Source organism: Fukomys damarensis, unplaced genomic scaffold (assembly GCF_012274545.1).
Source record: "Fukomys damarensis isolate Sample0158 unplaced genomic scaffold, DMR_v1.0_HiC HiC_scaffold_15, whole genome shotgun sequence".
In the NCBI taxonomy this organism is placed as follows: Eukaryota; Metazoa; Chordata; class Mammalia; order Rodentia; family Bathyergidae; genus Fukomys; species Fukomys damarensis.
Genome location: NW_022900927.1, coordinates 39,272,207 through 39,288,338, shown reverse-complemented (window position 1 = coordinate 39,288,338; position 16,132 = coordinate 39,272,207). Strand labels below are relative to the sequence as shown.

General features: G+C 34.9%; 2 protein-coding genes and 1 long non-coding RNA gene across 3 annotated transcripts in view; 1 reads left to right on the top strand and 2 right to left on the bottom strand.

Annotated features, from left to right (window-relative positions):
* Window positions 1–12,851, bottom strand: part of Glipr1l1 (GLIPR1 like 1) — a 22,049-nt gene extending 9,198 nt beyond the window's left edge. Inside the window, 3 exon segments of the mRNA XM_010639585.1 lie at window positions 1,319–1,419; window positions 9,872–10,117; window positions 12,562–12,851. Coding sequence (XP_010637887.1) covers window positions 1,319–1,419; window positions 9,872–10,117; window positions 12,562–12,840 — 626 coding nt within the window. The 5' untranslated portion in view covers window positions 12,841–12,851.
* The window catches only part of Caps2 (calcyphosine 2), a 64,161-nt gene continuing 48,077 nt past the window's right edge, over window positions 49–16,132 (top strand). The window contains exon 1 of the mRNA XM_010639576.3: window positions 49–66. The gene's annotated coding sequence lies outside the window, so the exon portion shown is untranslated. The remainder of the gene's footprint in view (window positions 67–16,132) is intronic.
* Window positions 13,780–16,132, bottom strand: part of LOC104873068 — a 3,990-nt gene continuing 1,637 nt past the window's right edge. Inside the window, exons 2-3 of the long non-coding RNA XR_783353.2 lie at window positions 15,111–15,243; window positions 13,780–14,008 (exon numbers count right to left, since the gene is read on the bottom strand). This is a non-coding gene — a long non-coding RNA (uncharacterized LOC104873068). The remainder of the gene's footprint in view (window positions 14,009–15,110; window positions 15,244–16,132) is intronic.

Below are 16,132 nucleotides of genomic sequence, written 5' to 3'. Positions count from 1 at the left end.
TAGCCCAGGCTGCTCTCGAACTCACAGCGATCCTCCTGCCTCAGCCTTCCCAGTGCTGGATTACAGGTGAGCCACCACGCCCTGATCCTTATCTTTATTTTTGAAAGATATTTTCTCCTGGGTTAAAATTCTTAGTAGATAGAGTTTCTCCTTTCCATATTTAAGATTATTGTTATCTACATTATTGTTCTTTTGCATTATTTCCAGTGGGAAAAAATCTACTGTTACTCTTATTTTGTTTGTTGTATGTAACATATCTTTGTTATCTTGATACTTTTAAGATTTTTTTATTACTGATCTTGAAAGTTTTGATTATAAGGTGCTTGGTGTACTGTTCTTTCTGTTTTGTATAATGGAGTTTGATAAACTTCTTAGAAGTATAAATTTATTAATGTCATTAAACTTGTAAAGTTTTGCCCACATTTCTTCAAATAGTTTACTGACTACCACTTCTTTCAAGGAATCTATTTCCACCAAAGTTGTCACAAGGACAGCTGACACTTTTTTCATCATTTTTAGATTCTTCTGTTGCTGTAGACTCCATTTTAGATAGATTATATTGTTATGCCTTTGAGTTCACTAATCTCTTCTGCAATGTCTATTCTACCATTAACTTATCATTTTCCAACTTTCTATTTTAATATTTTATACATCTGCTTTTACCTTTTGAAAATATGAATACAATTATAATGATTACTTTCTTCTTTCTTCACTAAATCAAATGGTTATTTAGTTTTGCATCAGTTTCAAATGATTGTCTTTTTCACTATAAATTTTATTCTTCTACTTCTTTTCATTTTTGGTAATATTTAAGTGGATATTAGACATTATAAGTGTTAGGTCCTGGATATTATGTTGTTTATCTACATCTTCAAATTTTCTGATGCAGTTATATTAGTTAGGAACATTTTAACTCTTCCAAAATTTTACTGTGTGAACTGTTAGTTGAGTCAGAAGCCCTCTAGTCCTGCTTCCTATATGAGTGCCAGGAACTGTGCCCTCTAATTCTTTCACATATTTTCTACCCTAGCTTCAATTTCTTCACAAACACGGGACAACCAGTATGTGCTGTGGGCATCGAAGGCACATCCTTTGCAGATTTCCCAAATTCTCTCTGTGTGTGTTGTTCTTTTTCAGGCAATTTTCCCGTAATCTCTAGCTCTGTCATCTTCCTTGAACTCTTGGAGTTGTTTCCACAACTCAGGTGTCTAGCATCTTAATTTCCTTCAATGTGTCAATTCTTCATTGGATTATCTTTTTGTAAATACTTAATATTTAACATTCAACATAAAATACTTTTAATAGCAAAATAACTTACCCGGGTCCATAGTTACATACAAATAATGAATATGTCAATCCCCCGAGGTTAGGGCAAATTGTAATTGCACAACCAACTTTATATGAATTGGCCCAAACTACCTATAAAAGAAAGGAATTGTAAAGCAACATGTTCAAAACAATTCTATGTAAACAATGCATCATGGGAACAAGTATAATATTTGTCATGCTATCAAAAAGAATACATAAATATCTCCACTATAATTTTATGATTTAATAGTTTAAGAGACTTTTTTTTCTTTAGGTTGCTTTTACAAGGGCTATCACAGATCATTTCATAATTTCACAGATAATTTTCGTAAATCCAAGGGAAAATATACACTTTAAACCATAATATATAGCTAAAATTATAGTTTCTTCTACATGATTTAGGAAATATATTTTAATTTCCCCATAGGCATAGCATACAATCCACGCTGGACTATAAATGAAAAAAATAATTTTGTTTTTCTGATTAAAAATTTGTTTATTACATTTCTAATTTTGTAGTTTTACCTATATTCTTATTGCTGTCAAGTCACAAGAAATAGCTAAGATGGATTAAGAACATGTTGAGTTCATAAAAAAATTTCTGCCATATGGATGGTATTTATTTTCATCAAGTTACAAGAAATACCCACATTATTCAAAAGGAAGAAGACTTTTTTGGAAAACTGGCCATAGGAGATTGATAAAAAGGTGAAGAAAATTACTAGTCCTTTGTTACAATTACAGAATGGAATTTTCTCCATTCTTAAAATAGAAAAAAAGGAAGAAATATTTGATTTATTACAAATGGGAAACAAAATAATCCAAGGAAAATTTTGACAACACAGATTAACTTTCTGCTTTGAGCCGATATTTTCATTAACAAAACATTAAACTATTCCATAAACTGATTATCAGTCATTTTTTATAACTGTGGTATAGCCACAATTCATAATTTTGCAAATTATATTTTAATGGCTCTTTGGCTGCCTGAAAGACAGCACAGTTCAGTAAAAAGCCTGGTAAACTGAGGAATAAGAGATGGGTTTTGGTTCTTGCCAAATGTGGCTAGGAGTGAAATATCAATTGTAAACTACTTTCTCACTTAATAATAAGATCAAGCAAGATTAAAGATCTTTTTCCTTCAGAATTTTATAAAAAGTCAATAAAGTATACGACTACAAGAGTACATATGTTCAAGAAATACTGTTTAAAATTTAGCTTCATGAATAGCTAAACCACAGTATTCTATTTGCTTAATATGTTTAAATGGTGATTAATTTTTTATCTTTGGGAATCGTGAAAATAAATATTCACTATGAGTATCTTTAAAAGGTATATTGCTTTCATTAAATGGACTAGATATATTAATAAAATGCTGGATATAACTTTAATATATAATCAGGTAAATGCAAGACATTTTATTTCATTTTATTTAGAACATTAGGCAAGATACAATTGTTGAATCAATAAAAAGAATGCAACTATTCCTAATAATTTAAGTTTATATGTAAATTGGGCAATGAAAAGTAAGCTCCCATTTCTTTTGTTAACAATCCTCAGGGAGAAGGCATATTTGGGAATAGGCTCCTTTCCTTACAACAACGAGAAACCAAAAGATAGAGAAAGGCTGTGAGCTAGTCTTGATGCCACATTCTGCTTTTTGTCAGTACTTCTGATATTTGATTTCTCTCTACCGATAATAGCCAAATCATATTCTTTAGCAACAGCATCTGTTCTGATGTCTTCAAGGGTGTCCAGACTTAAGAGGACCATTCTGTTGTTGAACCATTCTGTTGTTGAACAAAAAAAAAAGTAAACAGAAGGGGAATATGGAATCTACTAATTTTCTTGTTCACTGAACTAACAATAAAAAATGATTTGCCTTAGGACCATGAACATTAATTCAACTTATACAGATGGGGAAGTTTGGTGAAGAAAGCCCTTTCTATTTTTTCTTAGGAACTTGGTACCCTGTCTAGAATTGTCTAAAAAGTGATTTCCACCTCTCATGAGAAAGAGTAACATGGATAAATCTATAGTCCTACCTGAAACCACCAAAACAATTGAAAAAATTACAGGAAATAATGGTTTTCAAGACACTGGGCATTAGGTAATACATGTTAATCCTCTGAGAGTTTGGGAAATAAGAGGTGTGTGGTTACAGATTATTTCCTTATGAGAATTTCCAGACCACAGTATAAGAAGTGGATAACCAGGAAAAGATTGAAGGACTCATATAGGTTAAAGTCTGAACCGAGAGTCTGGGGAGATGAAGGTTGGAGAAGTTAAGAGGGAATGGTACTGGAGAATTTTACAGTGACACACTGTGGTATCTGCAGATGGTTCTCATTAACTATCCAGCAGGGCATTCATGTGAAGAAACTACTCTATGCCTCAGAAATAATTACCCAGAAGAACCAGAGGAAATTTACCAAGGCCTACACAAGGCAGGGCATGTCCTCACTATCCTGACTGGAACACTTCAAAATTCTCTGGGCATTGTGTCGAGTATTCAGAAGAATCTTGCTTCAGTAGTGAGATACATTTAGCCCTAGACTACACACTGCTTTCATTCTACTGAATGTGTTTTTAAAAGCAATAATGAAAAGATCAGTATCTAAATTGACTACCCCAGAAGACTCTCAAGAATATTTATAGGAATACAAATAAATTGCCAGGTGCAGTCATGAATGCCTGTAGCCCCATTACTCAGGAAGCTGAGGGAGGAGGATCACTATAATTCAAGGCCAGTCTGAGGTACATAGTGAGTTCAAGGCCAGCCTGGAGTACATAGGTAAACCCCATCTCAAAAACAAAAAAATAACCTAAAGCAAGGTAATACCCAGCAGGGTAAAATTTTACAATATTAGGTGTATGCACACAAAGTAAGAAGCAGAAACAATTTTGACAATGAAGAACAAAATAGGTTCTTTGAAACTAATAGAGAGCTGGACTTAGTGGGAAAATATAAAACTCTTATTATATCTATGTCATATACTTAAAAAGCTACATGCAGCACCCCCCAAAAAAGCCTGCTGTGTGAAAGATTGAATATACCAAGTAGTGTATTTATTGAAGATATAAAAAACACCTAATTAATTTTCTAGAAATGCAAACAAAGATCCAAGATTGAAAATAAGCTCAAACAGTATAAAAGATTAGTAAAATGACAACCATAGTTACACAACTATCTGAAATTAATCATAGAGAGAGAATAATTCAAGCAAGGAAGAGGCAGAAGCACTCAATCAAACTGCCCTGGGACAATCGTCCAAATCAACAGGTAAGACTGAGGACGTGGTAATCGCTAGAATGCAATTTGAGAGAGCTAGCAGCCAAGTGCAACACGGAATAATGATAGTAAAATAATAAGTGAGATAACAAAATAGTGTGAACCAGCACTGAACATTTTCCAGCTCAGTCAGAGGGGGTTGAAAGAGAAAAGCGCAATATGCACTTAAGAATACTCTGCTTCCTGACAAGAATACTGCCTGAGTACAACAGTAACGAAATTTCAGTCCAGTGCCTGAGTGTGGGAGGTAATGGCCAGCACTGCCCAGTAGACTTAAACAGTGCCGGGAAGGGGATCCATGTTAAGAAGTCCCCACTGTCTCACAGGGCTTGCAGGAGAGAAAAACTCCTCCTTGTTTGTGTTTGTGTGCGCATGTATGTATGTGTGTCTGTGTCTGTGTGTGTCTGTGTACGTGACTGGTGATTGAACCCAGGGCCTTTGCAATGAGCTACATCCCAGGCTCGTTTTAATTTTTATATTTTTAAAGACAGTCTTGCTAAGTCACAAGGTTGCCATGCACGACTCCAACTTGCTATCCTTCCTCAGCCTTTCAGAGTGCTGGGATTACATGTGGGCTACCATGCCTGCTCCCCACATTTATTACATGTCTCAGATGCCACGGCTGCTTCTCAGGGAGTCACAGGTGATCTTAAGATTCAGCATAGGCTGAGGAGAATGATGACTACGCCACAAAGTAAGATCACAGGGAAGGGAGAAACATCCCAGTGGCTGTGCTTGGAGGCAGGGAAAACTCTAGGCTTTGGAAAGTCCCTCCATGGTTGCCTAGGAAGGACAATGCAACTGGCAGGTACAGAGCGCATTCAGCCAGGTGGAGGGATGTTTTTTTAAAAAGTTGGACTGTGAAAAGGAAAGAATCCAGGTATGTAAGGTTTTGTGGGGGATACGATCTAAGACCAGGAACAACTCTGCTTGGACTGATAGACAGTTATGTGCCAGAGGCTTTTCAATAAAGCCAGACACTGTGCACCCAACCACCTCTGCCCTGTGCAGAGCCATTCAGAGTGTAATTGGCAGTGAAGACACTTGCCACGCATGTCTCCAAGAGCATGGACTGGTGGTTTCTGGAAGTGGACCCACAATCCCAACCAACCAACGGCAAGGTAGGTGAGAGGTGTGGTGGGCAGCTCCAACACAAGCCACAACCCCCAATTTTATGGGCACAGAACCCTGAGATATTGGTGTAATCTGGGCCTGACACTGATAACCTTGCCTTAGCACTCATCTGTGATCAGAGAGGAGTGAAGTTTAACTTACAGACTTCCATAAACAGTTTGTCCTGCTCGGACAGAGACTGAGATGGGGAATTTAGGCCTAAAGTTTTCAGAATCCTCCTTATATCAAATGGTGTGCAATAATAGACATTTTGAGAAAATTATTGTCTCCATTATAAATACCTCCACAAAAAGGAATATTAAGCCTTTTTTATTGTTGGATTGTTTGGTGTATGTGTGCATGTGTGTTTATGTGTGTGTGTGTGTTAATTTTTGCTTTTGTTTCTACTATGTTCCATGTTGTTTTATAATGTTTTTTTCTGTATTTATTTTTTTTTCCATAGGCCTATATAATTTTTTTATAGTTCAACTCTCTATCCTCTTATTTTCCATTTACATTACCTTTCCATCTTCTCTCATATATTATTTTATCTCTCTTTCCTCACCTTTTTTTATTAATTAGCATTAATCTTAATATCATTAATGCCTAATTTTTTCTGGCACATTCTTATTTTCATTTCTTTTCTGGGTTAGTGAAATAGTAGAGACATTTTGAAACAATTTTTTATTATATGTTTATATGTGTTTAGCTTTTTAGTTGTCTGTGTTTCTGGTAGTTATTCTGTTCTCTCAAAGTGGAATTAGGGATAAACTCTAGCACTCTGAAAGGTGGAGAGGGTGGTTTCACACTGAGACATATACACAGCCTGAGGCACATCATAAAGAGAACTCCACTTACTAAAAAACCACAGTAGTGGTAAAGATGTCCATTCCAACAGATGCAAAAATCTCAACATAAAACTCACAAAGCTGAAGGAATTATTCATTCAAAACAGACATGACCAGAAAAAGAGCCTTGTTATAACTTACCAGAATCAAATTACCAAAAATTAAGAACAGAGAAAGAATATAAAAAGCTGTATGAAACACTAGAACACTTATAACGGCAAGTGCATCAGTATAACAGCACATTTCTCAACAGAAACTCTGAAGGTCAAGAATGCTTGGGATGATGTATTTTAAGCCCTAGAAGAAAATAACTTCAAACATATATTGCTATGTCCTGCAAAGCTGGAAAATGATACTCCAAGTATCTGGAATTAAAAAGCAAGCAGGATTACCTATATTCATATCCAACGAAAAAGACTTGAAAGTAAAATTAATCAGAAGAAACAAAGAAGGTCACTATATATTGGTAAAGGGAACAACAATCCACCAAGGAGAGAATATCAGTGCATCCAGTTTCATAAAATAACGCTGTTTTACAAGGGGACAAATATTAATAATTATGCTCAATGACTTCAATTCTCTATACTCATACATAGGTCATCCAGATAAAACATTCAACAAAATGTCAGAGTTAAACTATACAATACATCAAATGGATTTAATAGACATTTACAGAGTGTACGCTCCAACAACAGAATGTACAGCTCAGAACTTTCTCCAAAATGGACTGTATTTTAGGTCATAAATCAAGTGTTAATAGAATAAAAATTTAAATGATATTATATATCTCATGAAAATACAATGGAATGAAGCTAGAAATTATCAATAAAAGAAATCACAAAAAACATGCACAAGGTCCCAAGTTCTACACACGGTACAAAAAAAAAAAAAAATTTGTTCCTGAACTAGATAAACAAGATTGGTACATCCCTATCCAAACTAACCAAAGGAAAAAGAAAGAAGGCCCACATTAATAAATTAAAGAAAAAAGTAAATGCCACAATAAATACCCATGAAATTCAAAGAATTATTAGAAACTAAATTGTAGGATCTAGAAAAAAAGGGCTAAATATCTAAATATATATGACCTAAAAAACCAAACCAAGAACACACAAAAATCTAAATAGACACAAAATGAAGTGGTTAAAAATATAAACATTCTCTTAAAATAAAATCTTAGAACTAGATGGATTTACTACTGAGTTTTTGTAGACATTTAAAGAAGTACTAACATCAATGCTCTTCAAACTTTTCCATGAGAGGCCAGGCGTGGTGGCACATGCCTGTAATCCCAGCTCTTGGGTGGCTGAGGCAGGAGGATCGCTGTGAGTTCAAGACCAGCCAGTTCAATACCAGCCTGGACTACATAGTGAATTCCAGGTCAGTCTCAATTACACAGTCTCAAAAAACCAAACCAAACCAAAACAAAACAAACCAAAAACAAAAAACAAAAAAACAAAAAACCCACAAACTTTTCCATGAGAGAAGGGAAATTACAGAAACAAAAGAAGAAAACTACAGACCAAGATACTTGATGAACAAAGATGCAAAAATCTTAAATAAGGTTTTTGCAAACAGAATTCAAAGCACACTAAAAAGATATGCCATGACAAAGTTGGTTTTATTCCAGGGATACAAGGATGATTCAAAATATGTAAAACAATAAGTGTAATATATCATATAAATAGAATCAATAATAAAAATTATATGAAAAAAAACAAACATTTTGGATTCTTGATTCTGTTCCAAAAAACAATAATTGCTTGTGAGGAATGGAGTGAAACTGGATTCACATTGTTATGGTTTGTTTCTAGATGTCCTCCCAAAGCCTCTTGTGATCATAGGTGGAGGTTTTTAGAGGTGGGGTATGTGATACTGGGATTAAGGCTGCCCCACTACTGGAGTGAGTGCTACCTGCCCTAAGGGTATGTATCCTGGATAGAATGTAAGGGACAGAAAGAGGCCCCAGAAAGAGCTGTCATTGCTTACTGCTTTATGCCTGCCCTGTTTTGCCATGGACTGTTTCTCCTCTGTGATACTCCTCTGCCACGCCAGCCAGCTATGGGCTGAAATCTCTACAAACTGTAAGCTACAACTCTTTTCTCTTTTAACTTTTTTTTTTTTTTTTTTTTTTTTTTTTTTTTTTTGACCGTGGATGAAACTCAGGACCTTGTGCTTATGAGGCAGGTGTGATTCCACTGAGCTAAATTCCTGGCCCTTTTCTCCTTTGAGTTTTGGGTACTTTGTCTCAGCAAGGAGTAAAGTAACTAAGGCAGTCATCTAGTACATCCATTATGGAAATCAGTTTGGAAGTTCTTCAGAAAACCACACACAGAGACACCGTTGTTTCAACTACACCACACCTCTATATATTCCCCCAAAGAATTAAATATAACATATAGTGATACCTACATACCCATATGCAATGCAACACAAATCATAACAGCAAAGCTGTCAACCGATGAACAGATTTAAATATTGTGGTACATATACCCACATACATTTTTATTTAAGCATAAAGAAGGTAGAAATTGTGTTATCTTCAGGAAAATGGATGGAACCAGAGGCCATCATGTGAAGCAAAATAAGCCAGACTTAAAAAGTTAAAAATCGCATGTTTTATCTTATATGGGGAATTTACAAAAAACATGTCTGTGGGAGCTGACAGGAATGTAGAATCTAGTCTATTAGAGATAAGGTAGTGACGATCAGGGAAATAGATAAGGGATGGGGGAAAGAATTAAAGTTTATTATATGCATACACTAATATACCAAAAGAAAACCCATTATTATGCATTACTAATATGCACTAATTAGATTAGATTAAACTAAATTAAATTTAAAACCCATGGGACAAATTCAAGTGATCTAACTGGACACTGGAAAGAAAGGAGATAGCGGAAGAAATATTTTAAGGAATAATGACCAATATTTTTACAAACTTAGTTTAAACTGTAGACTTAGCACTCTAAGAAGTTCAGTGAACTGCAGCAAGGAAATATTAAGAAAACCATTCCACACTTATTTAATAAGTCATTCAAGACATATGATAAAAAATAGGCTTTACATGCAAAGAAATAATGAAAGGATTACAAGACTCCTTATTGAAAGCAATAGAGTATAATGATAGCAGAATAAGATTTTCAAGTTAAAAAAAACAAACTCACTACATAAATTCTATAATATAAACAACACTTAAAATTAAGGTGAATTTTATGAAACTCAAAACTAAAGATAAAATTCTAAAAAAAGGTCTTTTAGTTGAAATGTACATAGATAAGAACCAATTAATAAACTGCCAAATAGTTACCTGTGTATAATGGCCACAAACGCCAGAACACGATAGATTATCAAAGTCAAAAAGGTGAGATTCATTATACCAACCAGTAATAGCATATTTTGGAGTAAATTCTGTGAATCCACCTAACCAAATATTTTCTCCAATATGTTCAAAACCTTGGGAGCATTGGTATGGTGTTTGTCAACAACTGTTGTGTTCAAATTTGCACTTGTTTGCCCAAGCTTTAGCCACCTTTGCTAAACCGTCATCCCAACTCTGAAAAATAAAAAAAAGTTTAAAATTAACTTTGCATATTCATTTATGTCAAACTTATTCTAATGATCATAAGCGGTTAAACTCTGTTCACATTTATTAATTTAATAAATACATGGTGTTTTGGTACTTACTATGTTTGAGGCAATTTCCATTTATTTACATTTTAAAACCACATATTTAATACTCATTCTATGGCACTTTGTGAGCTTCTACGTCCTAGTAAGAGTCCAGCTCCTCAGGAAGCTGAGACAGAAGGACCATGAGTTTGAGGCTAGCCTGGGCAACTTAGCAAACCCCTGTTTCAAAATAACAAATAGCTGGGATGCAGTTCAGAGATACAGTGTTCCCGATTCCATCCCATCTATTGGAAAAAAGAAAGAAAAAAGTTCTCAGTCTTTTTAAAACTCAACTCTCTTAATCTGTAGGTTTTCCTTTCTTTCTCATACTGTAGCAGTGTTCCAGGTTGCTCTTACATGTTTTCTACTCACATTTTGGATTCAGCCATTTCTTTCCCCCATGGAAATCTTTCATTGGGGTAAAAATACAATAATATGGGTGCTATGAATTCTCACTGTAGTGGTTATTGTTTCTTCTATACTTTTTCAATGGATAAAGCTAGGCAATAACTAAAAATAAATTATGAGTTCATGCTAACTTTTCAATTCTGATTTAGAGATTACAGTGTTTGACCATGTCATAATATCTACTTGTGTTATGCAGCAGTTCTTGATTTCAAAAAATTAGCATATTTAATTTTTGATTTATGATATAATGTGCAATAAAATTATTTCAAAAGCACAGATATCACTACTAGCATTAAAATTTTTGGAATTCAGTTTAAAATTTATAGCTAGTTAATTTTGCCTTCAGAATGTATTGTATTAGAAATATACAATTGAAACACTATTGCAAAGTCTTTTACGTAATTTTAAAGTATGTGTTTGAAGTCAATTTGATATATTAATTTTAGTTCTAAAATTTTATTTCTGAAGCATATTTTTTTCTTTGTGGTAAAATATTAAAATTACATAAAAATTATGTATTTACCAACTCAAATTCTAAAAGAAAGTAAATTTGAAGAAGGCACATTTTTGTTCTTATCTCTTGCAACCTATTGCTTCTTTTCCTCCCTTGTAGGTTGCTGGGTATGTTTAAATTGATTTTACATATTTCCTTCATTGTTTGCTTTAAAAATATATATGCTATGATATAGAATGTATGTGTAGATATGTAATGTACACACATATTTAAATAACATTTTCATAGTAGAGTCCTTTAAAAACAGGGTCTATCGTGAAATAAATATTAGGAAAGACTACATGGCAAATACATATCTTTAACTTCCCTAGTCTGTTAATGATTAAGGAAAACATTACACATTGAAATATTTTTAACAATTCTGCATTAAAGAGATCAGTTTATATTATTTTCCAAATCTATTTGAAACTCCCTCCTTCTCAGAAAATCATTTTCTCATATGGCTGAACAGTGTAGCTTTGAACTTATTTTAAGTGCTTGGTTTGTGACTTTTTAAATTTTTTATTTCCTACTGAACAGAAAGAGGGAAGGCTGAAATAGATAAGGTTGAAGAGAACCTGCATCTGCCTAGTGTATAGACTAACACCAGCAACATCTTTGTTCATAAAAATAGCATATTTATAGGAAAAAAAATTCCCACTGAGACAATGCATATGCAAGAATTTGTTTAAAATGTGTAAAGTGTAGGATTTTTTTAGTAATCCACATTTTTGCTTATTCTTTCACAAAGCACTCTCTTGCCCCATTGTCTGTGTGATGAAGGTCTTTGAAAAATACAAATAGTGCCATGTTTTTCAAATTAAAGTTCACAAATTTATTATTTTTCATTAAAATGACCATCGGATATTATTCAAGTGCTGCTTTCATTGTTTACATTCTTCTAGAATATTTTTATCTTTCAAATAAATAGTACACATGTAGCGTTGTTTTGGTCTTGGGCTTGCTAGGTATAAAAATAAGAAAGAGAATGAGACAGTCATCAGGAAAACTGTAACTTTAATATGTGTCATCTCAGATATGCTGGGTGGGAGGTGAGAGGAAAGAGTGAGGCAGAGAGAATGAGAGAGGGAGAGAGAGAGGGGAGAGAGAGAGAGAGAGAGAGAGAGAGAGAGAGAGAGAGAGAGAGAGGTAAATCACAGTGAGGAACAATCAAGATCAGCCACCATCTGCTTCCCTCCCTACCCCAAAGAAGTTCAGTCTAAGAAACGAAACAAAACAGCTTCCAGTTGTCCTTTCTTGTCCACTCCTTCCATTACCTTGGAGGACCCTGCCCATCGAAAATGACTTTCTTCAAGCTACAGGCGGAATTCAGACCACTCAGACAAGTAAATCCATGAAATGTACAATCTCCTAAGATACCTTAGGATGAACCGGACCACTACAAGCTCAGCCCCCTCTTTTCTCACCATGTATTTCATGTCCGCTGCGGGAGGACTGACTTGGCCTCGAAATTCGTTGTGGGACTCAACACACTGGTTGATAAAGTGTGGGTCTGTGATGGATGGGACTGTGGGAGATTTACCAGCTACTAAACACAGACCAAAGATCCATAAGCAACTAAATTTCGTCTTCAGAGCCATGGAAAGCAGCGAAGAATGCTCAGACTGCACCAACCCGTAACGGTAGGCTGGGGCAGCCCGACCTCCCCAGCTCCAGGGACTGCGCGCGCTCTCTCTGGGCTTCATCTTCCAGCACAGGCTCGAGCCCAGCGCAATGATCCCTAGCAGACCGGTTCCCGAGGGTGGTGTTGCTGGTGGTGGTGCGTGTGTGGGGGAAGGCCACACAGCGTTGGGATGGTACAGAGTTGTAACTATCCGAAGGTCAGATCCCTTCCCGAATCCTTGCAACCGGTGTTTGGACTGTGATCCAGGTGGCTACACGCAGGCAGCACATTGTTAGAGAGCAAGGTGTCCTGGAGGCTGCCTGTGGGCCCGGTCTGTGCATGTACTATAGTTTTATCGACTTGGCCTCTCCGTACTGGTTTTTAAATTTTATTTATTTTTTTACTGCTTTGCGTACACTGTAACATCCTTTTGCTCCTTCTATCTGGGATTAAGAATTAAAGAACAGGCAATTTGTAAACTCAGTGACAGATTGTAATCCTATATTATTTATTGTCAAAAACTTAATGATTAGACTGTCTAGAATGACAGTACGGTAGACACATGGAAAAGTATGGCCAAGCAGTCCCCCTTGACAAAATCTTCAGTTTTGATAGTTTAGAGTGGTGCTTGGATGAGTTTGCCAAAGACTAGGACTATGAAGAGAGTAGCTTTAGTTTCTTGCTTCACCTAAGAAACACCTGGCTTTATGTTTTAAATTCATGATATTAATGATATTGTTATTTAAAAATAAAACAATATTTCTCTATGATATAAAGTGATCTTTTTTTCCAGAATTGCGTGTTTCAAACGAATATCATTATTTAATCATTTAGGCGGTTTACAGTGCCATTTAATTCAAGTGAACACATACATCTCCTGAATGTTCTGCCACATTCAGGATAACTGTACCACTAACACAGATGATCTAAAAAATCTACTTTGATGAAAGTAGTTGTCATTTTGAGTAGAAAGCAGAAGTTAAATTATGAAACAAAGTAATGCAAAGATCCTAATAAAAATTGTCCTGGATAGTAGGGAAACTATTTCTGATCCATATAGACTGAAATGTCTGAAATCCACAGGGCAAGAGAGCAGGCTCCAGATTCACATGAAGGTTGATGTTGCAGTCTTAAATCCAAAGCCTGCTAACTCTGACTGTATAGTGATGCCGCACTCTACAGGCAAAGTTCTCTTTTCTTTCAGAAACTTTAGTCTTTGCTTTCAATCGATTGGAAGAGGCCCATCCACACTAAGGAAGATAAGAGTGATCTATTATAGTCAAAATCTATTGATTTAAATGCTAATTAATTCTAGAATCTATCTTCACACAATATCTAGACTAATATTTGACCAAATAGCTGATCACCATGGTATATTTAAATGGATACATGGCATTAGCCATCCCACCCTCTTCTTCCCCAAACATTTTCATGCATATCTTATTACTTTATCCTTCTTTTCCTTTACCCTGAATACTGCTTTCAATTCATCTACAAGTCTTATTAGCTCTACTTTTAAATTACTTCCTTAAAGCAAATACTTAGCCCTGTTCTGTGGATAGCCAATCCTCTGGTCACGCCAATATCATTCATGTCTTCCCCAAACTGAGGTAGTAGTGTCCTTCTACTTTATTTTTCTGTATCCATTCTTACTACACTATGATTTATTTTCCATAGAACATAATCTTTCCTCTCCTTGAAATTCCAGCGAATACCCTTCACACTCAATATAAAGTCCACAGTCCTATACATAGCTACAAGGCACTACATAATCCGATCCTGGGCAACTACGTCATTGCCTTTCCTGTATTCTCTCAATGTTCACCCACATCTTTCTTACTGCAGTCACATCAGTCAGTTGACAAGGATGCTCTCCACTAAGGCCCTTGGGCTTTTTCTTTTATTTGTTTATTTATTTTTATTCATTAAGTTTATTAGTACATTTTAGGTATACAATATGATGAGATTTATCATTGGGAATTTGTACCTGTACATGATGTATCTTGATTCTTGTTTTTTCCCCAATTCCCCTTCCTTCCCTTTTACTCTTCCACCCCTCCCTTTTTACAAAAAAAATCTTTGTTTATCTTTTTTCTTTCTTTTCTCATATTTTTCTTTTTTCCTTTCCCCTACCCTCCTTCTTACTTTCCCTTCCTCTTTGAATCTTTTCTTCCTATTTCAGCCCAAATGTCCATCAACTGGTGACTGGATAAAGATGTGGGCTTTTCTTTTTTATGGAATGGATTAGTACTCAGCCATCAAGAATGATAAACTTGCTCTTACTTTTTTTTGCAGTGCTCCTTGCAGAGTTCCCCTCAATGAAGTCTTTGCTGATTATGCTACATGACTTACCTGCCAGTGTCTATTTCCTTCACTGCATCAACTGTTATCTGAATGTATGCCGTTTCTTTAACATCTGACTCCTTCATTAGATTGTAGTTTCCACCAAAACAGTTTGCTTTGTTCATTGCTGTATTTTTAGTGCCTAGAACAAGTACAGAATCTGTAGGCCTTTACTGAAAATTCACTGAATGAATGAAGAAATTAGAATTATTCTATTTTTCATATATACAAGGAGCGCAATATTTTTATTCAAACAATAATTTGCCAAACATCACTCATTTATGAAGTTAAAATTCAACAGAAATGTTTGCTTGTCTTGAGGAACACTTGGAGAAATTACTCTGAATCCAAGGCTTTATTGTATTATGTTTTCAACAGATGTTTGTTTAATACATGAATAACTGAGTAAAAAAGTAAAAGAAAATTTAAAGTAAATTTGAGCTTAAAATTCAAATATTTTTGGCATGTTGGAGATGAACACAGGACCTTATGCTTGTTATGCAGATTACTTTTCTAGCACAATAATAAATTAATATATACTATTTCAGTTTCGTTTTGTCACAGAGAGGGCAGTGCGCAGTCAATAGTAGTATGTACTTACATAAAATCATGAATTGTTTTAAAAATTGGCAAAAAAGTCAATTTACATGGTCAATATAGAATCCAAGATTTTGCTTTTTTAATGGAAGGAGTACAAGTTTGATCAATTGATATTAAGTTACAGTGAAGAGAAATAGTTTCTAGTGCTCTAATGCACATTGGGGTGACCAGAGATATGGTAATGTACTGTATAATTAAGAAAAGCTTGAAGAGGGAATTGACATTTTTACAGTGAGGAAATGATGTTTGAAAAGATTGGTAAGTTCACCCTGACTTCAACATTACACAATGTACGCAATGTGACAAAGTATTACATAGTAACCTATAAGTATGTATACTTTTGAAGTATTGAGGACAAATAAAGAAAAAAGGGTGTATTGTCAAAATGTCTGAGTTGTATAGATGTGTTTTTTTTTTTTTTTTTTTTTTTT